Source organism: Taudactylus pleione, unplaced genomic scaffold, assembly GCF_031769625.1.
Source record: "Taudactylus pleione unplaced genomic scaffold, aTauple2 ptg000376l, whole genome shotgun sequence".
NCBI lineage: Eukaryota > Metazoa > Chordata > Amphibia > Anura > Myobatrachidae > Taudactylus > Taudactylus pleione.
The window spans coordinates 5960331-5975993 of record NW_028284777.1 but is presented as its reverse complement, the minus strand read 5'-3'; the positions used below and the strand labels follow the sequence as shown (position 1 = coordinate 5975993).

The following is a 15663-nucleotide window of genomic DNA, read 5'->3' as shown; positions in this document are numbered from 1 at the left end:
CTGTTTGACATATCAACACAGCTAAAATTCTTCTCCTATTCTATTCCTTAGCTCTAGAAATCTCAATCTTTCAATTACTTTTCATGATTAATGGTTATAATTGAACCTTAATACATGGCTTTGTAACATAGCGTTGCTTGTCTGGTATATTATCACCTATAAAGCGTTCCAGGACAGGATCATCATACTTCTGGTTCTGTGTCTCTTATTAAAAAAAAAAAAGTGCTGTATTAAATAGTTTTTCCTGTATTTTAATTGTCCTTAAGTAGGGCCTACTGGTAAATTTGTTATTGGAAGATGAATCACTGCTTGTTATTATATTGGACATATATGAATGATAGATTTCCTTATTTCTCAGCAGCAAAAAAAACAGACAAAAAAATTGGTGGCACCACATCAATGCGGGTTAAGAGAAACAACAAACAATATGCTTAGGTGCAAATTGACATTATTATGGAAATGTACCACTGATATCCCCATTCAGCACCAGGTAAGGATTAATAACTTTATTTATCGCACTAGATCATGGTCATCTAAAGCACACAAAACAATCAGACCATTTAGAGAGAAACCAATGCAACACTGCATTCTGTATGCTCATTCACAGAAGTACATTCCTCATTATGCCAGCATCAGCAAAATCTACCTGGTGGAATTTACAGCCATAAAGGCCGCTGAGAGATTAGAGAAGACTCCCAGTCCCAGTTCAATCAATATACATACCTTTTTGCTTTTTGTATGTTCCATGTTCTTTTCTTCCACCATCCTTTGTTTGGGAGTGGTTGTTTTTTTACTAGTACTTCTGCTACTTATTGAGGACTGCTGGCTACAGGTGCTGCTCTCACTGGGGCGCCTCTTCTGTGCTACCTTCTCAGATGTCTTATGTGTGTGCTGAGGGGGAGACATCGCTTTCTGCTGCCGATGTTCCTTTTCACTGTCCTCACAAGAGGTTTTAGGCACCCTGGGAATATATTTCATGTGACACTTAGATTTTTTTTTTTGCATATAAAAAATAAAACTAATCACAGGGATGTATATCTGATTCTTAGTGACATATTGTAAAAATAGGACATTCTGAACTCTCAAAAGATAATTATCAATCCCAGTGTTTAAATACTGGAGATAACCATATGCTTATCACTTATGCAATAACAGGACAGAATATGGAAAAATATCTACAGTTTATTTTATTTTTTTAGAGATGACCAGATGTAATTCTAACAAAGCAATAATCAAAAATGCTATTTTTTTTGTATTTCACTCACCACTACTTCAGCGCCAGTGACTATCAAGATGAATGAAAATAAGGATGTGGCATAAGTTTATTTCAAATGAATAGATAGTGATCACTGGCAAATATCGCTACAGGTTTGCAGCATGTGGCCAACATAAGAGGAATATATAGAGGATAATAATAAAAAAAGAAGCTAATTCTGCAAGGACCACTATAACTTAAATATATTTTGTTCCAGGAACTTAATTTAGCAGAATATACACAGCATATAATATATATATACTATAATGACAAAAGTATTTTAAGGCTTCGTAAATACGATCAACTTTAAAGCTACAGAGGTTTAGATTATATTGGGAATCATTGTACTTATTCTTTGTGTACCTAAGCAAATGCTATCTTTTTTTTTTTTTTTTCAGGACTTATTGGCCTTTACTGTAAAGTTATATTCGTTATATTCCAATAGATTACCAACACACTGCACATGATGACTTTGGGTGGACAGTAAATAACATGGCAGACCGTATTAAATATGGGCTTTTGAGAGACAAAAGTATTAATTTATATCTTAAGTGCTATGACATTTTATTGGGTACATATGCAACTTTTTTAGATGTCACTTACAAATAAGCACAATACCACAATTACAAATGTTTCATAGCCTAGGAGTAAATGCATTAAAACATTTCATAAAATCACATTATAAAGAACCCTTACTTTTTAGAGGATGGGTCTTTGCGACTAGAAGAGACCTTAGTGTCATTTTCCAACTTTATTTTCTTGTGTGTGCCATTTCTCTCGCTGTCCTCTACCTGGGAATATGCAAGCAGAAGGAGGGGGAAAACTACTTTAAAAAAAAATTACTTAGTGTGCAATCAAATTAGCAATGTAAAATAAATGTTCCTTGTAAACCTTATATATATATATATATATATATATATATATATATATATATATATATATACATACACACACATACACATACACACAGTAGCGACCTGCCCCAGCTTCACAGTGGAGTAATTTCATCTAGCCACATCACCCTTCATCTCATAACAACCTACGCCATGTCACCACAGTCCCTTGCATCTCACAACAGCCTCCTCCTTCCCACTCCTGCCCCCTGCATCTCACCACAGCCTCCTATATTTCACCACAGCCTCTTGCATCTCACCACAGGCCCCTGTTTCTCACTTCTGCCACTGGTTCTTACCACAACCCCTGCTTCTCACTCTTGCACCTGCATCTCAACAGTGTTATGACAATCCCCCTTGCTGGGGCCCAGCCACTGGGATTTGCCTGGAAGGGCAGGAGGATCATGGATGAGAGATTTGTATTGCAGCTACCGTAAGCATTATCAGCAGCATGTCCCCTGGGATGGGGAACCTGTGAATAATTCTGCAGCCTCCATGCGCACCCCTGCCCGGGGTGCGCACATGGCAATGAGTCATGTCCTCTTCGCACAGTGTACCATGTATTTCCAGGTCTTCCTGTTGAGCTTCACTGCCGTGGTGCCCCTGTCCAAGAACAGCACTCCATGAAAGTGTCTTCTATTCACTGAGGGCGTGTGGATGAGCAGGATCATCACACTGGAGATGGAGCACTTCATGGTGGTGGGGTTGTGGCTGAAAATCGCCTTCAGGTTCAGTGTAGGGATGGACATTGGAATCCGATGGTTACTAATCATCACTGTTTTTGTTCCGATGGTAGTGTTTTTATCATTTTTAAATCATTCAATGGTGCTCCGAAGGTTGTTTTTTTTTTTTAATTTGTGTTAGCTATGCCTCCCCTGGCTCCTTCCTGGCTACTGTGTCTGCATCAGGGCATCTTCATGGGTCAATTAGAGACTGTCTCTGACACTCTGTCTGCTTATGACGTGACCCTGCTCAGTCCCTGACTCCTTCCCTTCTCTAGGCTGCTACTAAGCAACAGGGCTAATTGCTAGCTCTAATTGGCTCTCACTGTCCCAGATAGCCAATCAGAGCACAGCCCTCGCACCTGCAGCAGCAGTCACTCACACAGCACAACAGTTTATTCTGTGACTTTGCTTCAGTAAAATCGTCACTGCTCAGCTCCCTTTTGTCACAGACTGACGGTTCATACACCTAAACCTTTCTCGACCAATGCTGTATAGGATAATGAAACTCCATCAAAATCCGTCCAGTGGTTCAAGAGATTAGCTTGAACGAACAGACAGTCGCCTAAACCGGGGACTTTATTTTTTTTACAATACATATATAAAAAATCCATGATGGCAGTACTGGGTACTGACTAAAATGCAACACAAAGCATTGAAACGTTGGTTTCATACAGCATCTCCCACAGAGTGTTGGCTTATGGAGGGCACCGGCTTATGTAACGTATTGCAGTATACATGTGGATTGAGGAGTGCTGCTTCATTTTATGAGAATATATATATACATACATACACATATACACACACAGACACACACACAGACACACACACATATATACATATACACACATATATACTAGCGATGTGCAGGCTTGGATAGGTTCAAATTTGCACGCCAAGTTCAGATTTTTCCCTCCAAAAAATGGGACTCAGAAAGAGGCAAAATGTCATCTTGCATGGACAAACATCATCATTCCTGGACAAAAGTCTGTATCTTTTTAGATCTGAAACTACCTTTTGTTAGAGACCTAAAATCGTATCTAAAAGATTCCACTAGTCTACTAAGATTTTTGAAAGACACTATATGGTTACCATCATACCTCTGGCTCACAATAGATGTGCAGGCCCTATATTCCTCTATTCCACATGCAAAAGGAATTCAAGCTATAGAGGAGACATTAAAAATCTCTGGAGAATCAAACCTTAAATAAAGGGATTTTATCTTAAAAAGTATAGCCTTTATTTTAGAACATAATTTTTTTGAATTCGAGGGGGGAATTTTTTCTGCAAAGACAAGGTACAGCAATGGGCACTAAATTTTCCCCATCATATGCTAATATTTTGATGGGATCCTGGGAACGCCAATATATCTACAGGTCTGAATTTGAGGTTACCAATATAATTTTTTTCCATCGTTATATAGATTATCTTATCTTGATTTGGAAGGGCGATTTAGCCAGTATAGATAGATTTATAACATACATTAATAATAACAAATTCAACTTAAAATTTACTCAAACTACATAAAGAAACTATTGACTATTTAGATATAGTCTTGGAGGGGAAATTAAATGGCAAAATAGAGACAAACTTTTTTCAAGGAAGAAGATGCTAACAGCTTTATACCATCTTCAAGCTGTCATCTACCATACTGGATAAACAATGTACCATATGCTCAATTCGTGAGGATACGTAAGAATTGTAGCAATGAGAGTCAATATTGGGAACAGTCTACTATATTAAAAAAAAGATTTGAAGAAAGAGGATATGACAAAGGTAGGCTAACAGAAACAATGAGAAAAGCTTCCAAATTAGATAGGAATGCTCTCTTATAAGAGAAAAAAGACAAAACCAATGATCAAAGCCTACAAGTCAAGCCGTTTATTACCCAATATAATAGAGAGAGTAATAAGATAAAAAACATCCTAAAACACCATTGGACTATATTATTGAAAGATCCCATATTGGGCCCAGAATTCCCTCAAGAACCTAGAATGATTTACAGCAGAGCAGCTAACATGAAGAGTATACTAGTACCTAGTAAATAAAAAATGGCAGAAAAAGTGACAGATAAAGAGGGAAAATAATAGGATGTTTCCCTTGTGGCAAATGCATATGCTGCAAGCATATGGAAAATAATTATTTTGTTCTCCCTAACAAAAATAAATGTAACATGAAATACACTATTAGAGATGTTATCACATGTGACACTACATTTGTGATATATAGAATCACATGTAACTGTGGAAAAACGTATATAGGGAAAACTAAAAGACCACTAAAAATCCGCATCCAAGAACATCTGCGAAACATTCGTAACAAAATTTTAACACACAGTCTACCTAGACATTTTAAAGAGGTACACCAATCAAATATTAAGGGATTAACTTTTACAGCTTTGGAGCACATTAGGGCTAATGCCAGAGATGGGAGTTGAGAATTAGAATTATCCAAAAGGGAATCTTTTTGGATATGTACGTTAGACACATCATGTACAGCAGGTCTAAATGAAAATATTGATGTAGTGGCATTTATCTAAATAAGCAGAAAATCTGGTTGTACTTCTTAGATTTTTAAGATATTCATTAATTTTATAATGGAGGATTGACCCGTAATTTTTTTTGAAAATATATATGTTTTGGGATACTTTTTTGGTAAATTAGATTATTAGTATTTATATATTCTACTAATTAAGAAGAACATGTAAACTATTGTACAGTATAAATAATAATTATTTAGAGAAATAAATAGGGTTCCATAGTCAATATATAGGGGAACTAAAAAGAGTAGTACAGCTTTGTAATCATATATTAGAAATTGAAGTTAGGAAAAAATATATACATTTGTATGTGTGTATATATATATATATATATATATATACATACACACAAACACACAGGTGAATAGTACACTAGAACTAAGAGAAAATATTATTGGGGATTGTTGTAAAACCAAAAAGCATTTTATAGAATTGAAATAGTAAAATAATGAGCATAATCACACTTCTGTAATATAAGGATATATTATTAATTTTAGGAAAGTATTAATCACTTCACAAATTTAAGGGGGGGGCAAATAAAGGTATATTATTGCACATTTATATAAAAAAGATTTACCTTACATCATTATTCATAGTTAGTTTATAACAAGTGCACTACACATATTTATATTTTAGTAGTTTAATCATCACTTTATATTAATAGATTAATGATATGGATTGCACACAAATTAAGTTTGATAATTTTAGATAAATTCAATTATATGAAATACAGTCCTTCTCCTTAAAAATAATCACTGTAAAAGTTAAAATAAAATAGTTTTAGCAGTCTGACATCATTTAACATTATAAAGCTCAAATTAATATGTTCTCCAACAAAATGGCCGCAGCTAATGATTTAACTAAATGATTATTTATAGTCTCTGTTCTCCAATCTAAACTCCCATATGATGGCTGTATATGTAGAATTTTCTATCTAATTAATGCCCGTGTTTAAAAGTTTGTTATTAAATATCCCTTTGTCTCTATATTGTGTTATAACAGAATAGTCATCCCCAAAATGGCTGCCACTATATCGATCGGTAGCTTCTAATAAATGGCCGATAACAGAAAGCTAATTGTCCCCTAGTGCCCACGTTTGGCTGAACACGTGCGGGCTATGTTAAGTATGCAACTGATTAAACAGGTGCATGTGATGAATCCATTGGTGCCGCGATCCAGCAGGGACACGTGGTCGACGGCGACCACGTGACCTGCTGCTGGAACGCATGCCGCAAACCAGGAAATAAAATGACACGCAGAGAGGGCGTGATGGATAATTACGTTTTTTTTTTTGTTTTTTTGGGGGAAAGAAAAAAAAAGGAGAAAAAAAATACCCATTACGTTTTTTAAGGGGAAAAAAAAAAAAGAGAACAGCCTTATAACGATATATCCTACTAATTAAGTGCACACATCCAATCAGTTACTATATAAATATATCTATATATAGAGTAGTTACGTGCCGTATGCAAACAAATAGATATTTTATTGCATTTACGGCCACAGGAAATTGCAATTACAGGAAGTGAGGTCATCTAGCTAAGGTAAACAAATAGGAAGCCATAGACTCCATTAGCCATGTGCTGATCACTGCTGTGGGACTGATCATACAGGTTCAGGTAAGATACATATATGTTATATTTTATCTTCTCCACAATGCTTGCGGTTACAATCATTGTTTGTATACTATTTGGAATTTGCCAATAATTGGGAATAGCTTTTGCACATTATATACATTATGCTATAAATGTTATCATTTTTAAAATTGTGAAAACCTGCTGCATATGTTATCATTATTATTATTGTGAAAACTTCTAAGATTTAATACATCTAAGGATAAAGTAATAAGTTCTATTCCCTACTCCAATTGAATGTTTATATCTACATCATTAGAGTGACTAATACTAAAAGTTAAAGATCGGATATATTAAACATATATATATATATATATATATATATATATATATCTCCCATCTTTATACATATATTTCTTAACCCATCACTTAGACATATATAGGAACAAGCAATTTTTAAAAAAAACACTATCATGCACTAGGGCTTTCTCAAGATGTTTCTGGTTAAGAACATTATGTGTATATTATTTAGATTATGTCTGCAATTAAGATTAATATTTGCGATATCATATGGATTATGCTATGAATGTTAATTACTAATAGTAACACTGTGAAAGCCTTTGAGATTAAATACGTTGTTGTTGTGAGGATAAGGTAATAAGTATTACTGTAAGCTTTTATCGAGTGTTGTTATCAATATTATTTAAGATAATTTTTTCTTAAGAACTAAGAGGGGTCATATTCATATTTTAATTTTTGACCCATTCCTTAGGTATCTGTTTGGTTCACACATATTTACACAAAAATCATCATCAGATATCTATACTCCGATTTGGTATATATTTGTGAGTATGATATAAAATTGTATATACTAGCATCTAAGTTCAATTACCATATTCCTGAGAAATTCTCCCTGCTGGTTGTAGGCATGATATCACAGAAATTTGGATTCCAGAGAATCCCTATTTGTTTGCTGGTGAGGCATTATTTCTTATGGTATGTATTTTTTATTTTTATTTTATATAAAAAAAAGTTTCATCTATCGAATGTATAGAAATCACAGATATATTTTGTGATCCATAAGAATGATCTGTTTGAGAAAAATAATTCATATGAAATCTAAACTTGTTTCCAGTATCAGCTATATATATCTGTACAAAATTAACCCACTCACACCGCTAATTTGACATCCTTGTTTTATGGTTATGTAGTAGTACATTGTTTCCCCTGAAGAAGTCTGTATAGGACAAAACGCGTCGGGTAAAGATTGGGCATACCTGTTTGGGGTCCCACAGATGTGGAGTATAGAATTCTAAGGTGGGAGAGTTTTTCTCACTATACCCCCAATCTGAATTGTGTTAAGCCTTGCTGCATGTTTTTACTGTCAAGTGTTTTAAAGATTGTTATCTTAAATAAATATACATATGCGCATCAGAATTTTTATTTATTATTCTTTGGGCGTCTTCCCTTGGTGTGAGGGTTTATTTCTCTAGAGAAGGATAATACTCCAAAAGGAGGAACGCACTGGATAAAAAAAAGCTTTGTTTGCTTCTATGCGTTTTGAGAACAAGTCTCCATTTGGACATTTACTCTTTCAAGCTAAAGAATCTAATGTGGAACACATAGCTTGAAGATCAACTACGTGATCTGTGGGTCTTCATTGATTTCTCCTCCACAAGACTTAAGGTGCATACACACTAGACGATATGCTCCCTGAGCGATATCGTCTAGTGTGTCCCCGGCAGGCTGTGCTCAATGTCGTTCATGACATTGAGCACAGCCGCTGAACGATATCATTAACGATATCGTTCAGCGCCGGGCTCTCTCCCCCATTCCCTTACATGCAGCAACCTGACGAGATCGTCAGGTTTGCCTGCATGTCAGCCCGATGAACGATGATGACGAACGACCCGCGGGAACGCGCGTCGTCGTCATCGTTCATCTTTTGGGGCTTAAAAATGGACGATAAAGTGGACGACTGAACGATAACGATATAGTTATCGTTCAGTCGTCCACTTTATCGCCCAGTGTGTACGCACCATTTGTCTTTCCCAACACATTGGATTGAAAAAAGAATCTATTTGAGATCAAATATTACCTAAAGACAAATAATAATAGCGCCCTCTTTCATATATTTGTTGTGTATATATATGTATATTATAATCAAGGTTTAAAGTGGGCCAGAACTGGGCATCCGTTCTATTTGGAGACTAAACCAGATGACTAACAAAATGTCAGTGGGCGCCCGGCTCCTTCCCCACAGCGGCAGCCTGAGTTCACTCCTGAGCTCTGGCTTCTGGCTCCCGCAGTGTGCACTATGGGAGAGACATCATGACGTCTCTCCTATAGTTCTGAGGAGCCGCCAGTCGGGCGACAACGGACGCAGGAGCGGGACTTAAGGTAAGTATTGTTTTTTTTGTGTAAGGGGCACTACTACAGGAAAAACTACCACTGGGGGCATTACTACAGTGGGCATTACCACTGGAGGCACTGCATAAATATTTTAACGGTTTACAAACTTCGTCTAGTACAGGATAATGTTTTTTTTAGAAAAAAGTGTATTATCTGTCATGTCATACTGGGCTTGATACTGACGTGTGCAGCAGCGTCTATTGGTATGGTGTTAATTCTAGCACCATACATCTGTCACAAACCATGCAGATCCTATTTCCTGCCTGGGGTGTCGCTCTCTGCTTTACCGTTTCTAGCACACACAGCTGATGCAACAAACTTCTGAGATGTATCTGTAGACCAGCATGTGCTAGAAGCACCAGAGCAGAGAATGAAACCCCAGACAGGAAAAAGGAACTGCATTGGTTGTGACAGGAGCAGGTGCTAGAATGAACACTAGTGGTAGTCGTCCATCTGTCAGGTTATGCACTTGGCCTACAATCTCCTTCCCTTGTATATATCTGTGCGGCCGAATGTGCAAGGACCGAGACGCTCACTGTTAGCACCCGTGCACGCTGTAATACCGATTGGTGTGTCCATTTACACCATCGGTCTCACCATGAAATCTTCCACCAGCCCAATGGCTGTTTAATCTCTGTCTAGAATGGACATCTATGTGAGGGGCCGAGCGTATGGGAACACAGCCACTTGCATTGACACGCCTGCGATACTCCCATAATACGCCCACTGAGTGGACCATGTTTGCATGCACTACTAGCCACCGGCCAGGAGCGCTAATCATTCCGCAACACTTCCGTTACAAGGTCTGTATCGCTGGTAACGGCACCTTTGTGCATACGCTCTGTAGAACACAGTCGCTGTAGGGGTTTTCTGAAATTTTTGAACCGTTGCAAATAAACGCTCCACTACGTGAACATCAGTATTGCGTATGGATTGCATGACTCAGAAACAGGCCCAATGTGAGAATACTATCACTCCATAATGAGGGAATTATGGGACAAAGCCACATAAAAAGCATTGTACTGTAAGAAGCAACTGGTATTCAATAATCACTGTTAGAAGACACATGAAACCAAGTAATGTGCTGGCCACACACCGTTTGAGCTTTAGGATCACGGTCTAACCTGCAATTTGAATAAGACCTCATCTACAAGATAGGAGTGATCATTTTTCAAACACATGTTCAGTAAAAATTCTTCCATTTTCGGATTATTATGAATGATGAGATTTGGGAAAAAAAAAAAAAAACACTGTTAGTGTGCATGTGTATTTAGATGATAAATGATACAGTGTCCGTGCGACTAGTGTACAAGAAGAAATAATAAATGGCTCAACTGAAACATATGTTTTAAATGTTTCCAATGAACAGAGGCAGGGAAACAGGTCATGAGAGGAAGCCAGGCACAGGGTGCTAGTGCTATATGAGTGCTTACTCAAAAGATCAGGTGTAGCTTGTCTAAAGTACCAAAATTCCCAAACACAACTGGACTGAGGGCCTAATTCAGCAGTGCACACTAGTGGGGGCGGCGATGCCCTCCATTTCCCAAAAAAGAGGCATGTCGTTGCCGTTGTGGGGGCGGGAAGGAGCCAGGATCTCCGTCAGCTGACGGTGATTTCATGGCCTCTTCCTCTAAACTGCGGCGGCCGGCTGCGGGACCCCATGGGTCACTGCAGCCGGCCGATAGTACACAGATTATCCGATGCTGTGTTGGACAACGCAGCTCGGATAAGTAATGCACAGGGGGCGTGATGCCTCCTGCTGCATTACCATATCTGCAGGGATCACAATTGAAAACCTGCCTGCGTGCACACATCATATATCTATAGCCTGCGTGCAGTTTTGCAATCCTTGCAGAATCAGGCCCTGTGTCCCTTATATGATCCATCAGCAGTAGGACACGTAGGAAAAGCTGCAGATATTCAGTCTCCCACTTTCAATTATCCATCAACTCTGGATAAAAAGAATAACCATAAAAAGAATTATGCAGTACTACCTGCAAATCATGGCCATATGTGAATTGCAAACTGGGGTTATTGTACCTACATGCACTAAAAAGACAAATGTTTATGTTGCACTCCAGCATAAAAATAAAAAAGTAAAAATAAATAGTGTCACGAAAGTAAAAAATATGTGCTCCTGCTACTCCTGCTGTGCTGACAAAACTGCTACATATATATATATATATATATATATATATATACACACATATATATACACACACACACACACGCAGGTTGAGTCTCCCATATCCGAAATGCTCGGGACCAGGAGCATTTCGGATATTGGGTTGTTTCGGTTTCAGAATACCTGAGGCCAGGGTGCTGTGTGAGTCTGGGAGTGTCACGGGAGGCCTAGCGGGAGTCGCGGGGGGGTCCGGCGGGTGCCGCAGTGGGTCCAGTCTGTGGTGCAGGTGTAACAGGAGGGTGGACGTATGCTGCAGGGGCTCTGGCGAGTGTCAGAGGGATTTCCGGCGGGTGCCGCTGCTGTGTAACAGGAGGCTGCAGGGGGTCCGGCGTTTGTCACTGGAATTTCCGGCGAGTGCATTCGGTCCGGCGGGCGCTTCGGGTATCACTGCAGGATCCGGTGAGTGACGTGCTGTCTGGAGTGTACCGTGGTGGAGATCCGGCATGTGGAGGAGAAGAAGACTCATATTTTCTGGTGAGAAAATGCCTCTGAAGCCACACCCACCTTCTAGTCATTGGCCATTGACACTAGTGACGTCATGACGTCACGGCTGCCCCGAAATATTCCGGTTTTTGGAATATTTTGGTTTTTAGAATATACGGTTATGGGAGACTCAACCTGTAAATTTATATATATATATATATATATATATATATATATATATATATATATTTTTTTTTTTTTGCCCTGAAACTTGGCATGCAGCACCGAGCGACAGTAGTTATTATTACCATTTATTTATATAGCGCACACATATTTCGCAGCGCTTTACAGAGAATAGTTGGCCATTCACATCAGTCCCTGCCCCATTGGAGCTTGCAATCTATGTTCCCTATCACATGCGCGCGCACGCACGTACGCACGCACACATACACACTAGGGATAATTTTTTTGTTTGGAGCCAATTAACCTACCAGTATATTTTTGGAGTGTGGGAGGAAACCAGAGCACCTGGAGGAAACCCACGCAAGCACAGGGAGAATATACAAACTCCGCACAGTTAGAGCCGTGGTGGGAATCGAACCCACGACCTCAGTGCTGTGAGGCAGTAATAATGCTAACCATTACACCGTCTGTGCTGCCCGAGGACAGTTCTACCCGTCCATTCCAACTTTCAGCTCGGTATGTCCAAAAGCTTTTGAGGTGTAGCCCCTTAAACACCATGCCCCCCTCAGGAATTATCTATGGGAGAATTCAGTTTTTTTCGATTCAGCCTTAATATAAAGGGCACGTGCCCTTATAATACATACACACACCCACATAATCCATGTTCACATGTATCAGGTTACAAAAAAAATCATAATAAAATACAGTTGCATGTGCAGCTTCTGCAGCAAAAGAGTCAGAGTCTCTAAACTTTGTAAAAAGCTACTGAACCAAGGGTAACTCACTAGAATCCTCTACTCCAAAAATTTTATTTTGCCCCCTGGGAAAGTGGAGGAAAAGAGTTAGGAGCACAGACGTGGAAAATTGTGTGGAGGAAAATATAATCGAGATTTAGGATAAATCACAGCATGCTTGTTGACTATATTACATGCATTTTTGTCCTGTATATTCCTATCCTCTATACCAGGGGTTCCCAACCACGGTCCTCAAGGCACACTAACAGTCCAGGTTTTAGGGATAGCCATACTTGAGCACAAGTGACTTAATTAGTACCTCAGTTATTTTGATTTAACCATCTGTGCACAATCATGGATATAACTAAAACCAGGACTGTTAGTGTGCCTTGAGGACCGAGGTTGGGAATCACTGCTCTATACACTAGTTTGGTTCACCATGTAGTAAACGTATTGTCAAGCTACATAAAAGTGAGACGCACCAAATATCCTGTATGTATACATTTATAAAATTACCTTTCTCTTTGTCTGCTCTCTGCTAGGATTACGTGGATGTGCCTCCTCAGACCTCTCCTTGTTCTTGTGGTGAGGTTCATGACTGCTCATCTTTTTACTCTTTGACTCGCTGACTTTACAGGGACCTCTTGGTATCCTAGACAGCAATGCCAATTCTATTTTGACAACAAGAGCAAGGGGTTTTTGACTGTTCTTCAATGGTGGCAGCAATCGGTTGTCTCCTATGGGCAATAAAACTTTGTTCCTGTGAGAGTCTTCACGCACAACAACTGCGGGATGAGTTATGTTAGTTCTGTGGTTGGCTTTGCTTTGACTAGGCACCTTTGGATTGTGGGTGGACTGCAGGAGTGAAGGGGCACTTTGGTGCCTGTCTGTTTGAGTGCTTGGACACTTTTTGGAGCTACTACTGTGGTGAGAGCTCTTGTGCTTCTTCTTCTCACTGGGATGTGCAATGCTTGTACTTGGTTCCTTATGGTCATTTGATTTGGTTTTCACTTTCGTTTTCACAGTTGGCTTCTCTTTGGAAGGCTGGTCTCTTGGCCTGTATGGTGCAGGCTCACTTTCGACTGTAAGACCTCCCTTTGGCTCTTCTTGAAATGAGGCCTTCACAGGTCTCCTGGGCTGTTTAATACCAACAGTCTGCCTGGGAGTAACAGTTTCTTTGGCTACGGGGGATTCTGGGAAAGAGGGTTTGTTCTGCAGGTCTTCCCGAGATGTCCAAATAGCTGTTTTATGTTGAGGCTCAACAGTCTTTGGAGATTCCGGAGGAGGAGGTGTACAACATTCATGTTCCTTATCCTCCCAATGGCTTGCTTGTTCATGATCCACATTATTTTGGTTCTCAGCTAGCGGTGCAGGTTGGCTACCTTTGACCAAAAAGTTCCCCAGCTGCCATATACCAGTTGATGAAGTATCATGCTGCAAAAGGGTAAGAAAGGTAAACTAAGTAGAATAAACAAAAAAAGAAAAAAAAACACACCAACTGTCTCTGCTTATGCAAATGAAAAATATAATTTTTCAATGGAAAGAGATTTTAAACTATAAGGGGTATATTTACTAAAGGTTGATTTTAATCGATTTAAAATCAATAAAATTTGATCAACGTCGATACTATGTTTCTGGGGCTGAAGCACACATTTACTAACAGAATTTTTTTTCTCTCTTATGTATTAGTAAATCTGTGATTAAGTCCCAGAAACACATTAATTAAAATTGACCTTTAGTAAATATACCCCTAATTTTTAAGCATGTTTCAATAGGAGTCCTTATATGGAGTTTTAGGCTGAACTATAAAGGAACCTTTTTGAAAAATAAAGAGTAAAAGTTCTCATAGTGACCAAAAACCATTGCCATACGACAGAATGCTTAAAAGTATTGTAGACAACCTGCTTAAATGGCAATTACAGTTTTGGTTGCGAGGCTCTTTGCACCAATCTTAGGCCAACTACTATGGCACCTGAACCCCTACCCACCTGAATTTTCTCTTTTTCTTCAGCTCATCGTTATAAGGATATTTAATTGGTCAAAATGCTTAATATGCTCATTTTTAGGTTCCGGAGCTTAAAAACGAAGATTTAAAATATTTAAATCTACAGGTCTCTAAAAGATTTTTTTTCCTGTTCACACACTATGCTTCCTTGACATAACTTGCCAATTATTTTTCAAATTAAGGACTCTGTTTTGTTTAAGGTGGCTTTAAAAGAGCAGAGCATAATTGTTCCACTTTTAAATGATTTGAAAAAAAAAAACCATGAAGTCCCATGTTCGGATTTGTTAGGGAATCCATTAAGTCTCGTTTTGGCACATTCTGGTATGCAGAATACATGGATTAGTTTATGTTAAAGAGCACTATGCTTAACATACTTAACGTACAAATGAAACGTACTATACAAATTTGTGGCATTCAAAAAGATCATCTATATATCATTTGTATATCTAAAAGTACCCGATTTCTTTACAGATATAATTACATGGAGAACTTTTAGCTGGTTATGTGGAACTCTATGGCCCTCATTCAGAGCCGTTCGCTATTTGCGGTCGTTCGTTCAAAAACAAGGGGTGGCTATTCAAATGATCCGTTCGCACATTGCAGTCTGTTCACACCTCTAAGTCTGAACGAGCGAGCAAAACATACGCTCGTTTATTTGATAAAAACGCCCCTTGGCCGTTCGCACCATACGTCATGTCCGCTATTTATTAGATTAATCGAGTACATCGTACAGCTTATGAA

At 38.6% G+C, this 15663-nt stretch overlaps 1 protein-coding gene across 3 annotated transcripts in view; it reads right to left on the bottom strand.

Moving 5' to 3' along the window:
- The window catches only part of AFF1 (ALF transcription elongation factor 1), a 171359-nt gene that overhangs the window by 21744 nt on the left and 133952 nt on the right, over positions 1–15663 (bottom strand). For all 3 annotated transcript variants that reach the window (XM_088445048.1, XM_088445049.1, XM_088445050.1), the window contains 3 exons: positions 13434–14351; positions 1952–2046; positions 724–961 (listed from right to left, as the gene is read on the bottom strand). In XM_088445048.1, coding sequence (XP_088301174.1) covers positions 724–961; positions 1952–2046; positions 13434–14351 — 1251 coding nt within the window. The remainder of the gene's footprint in view (positions 1–723; positions 962–1951; positions 2047–13433; positions 14352–15663) is intronic.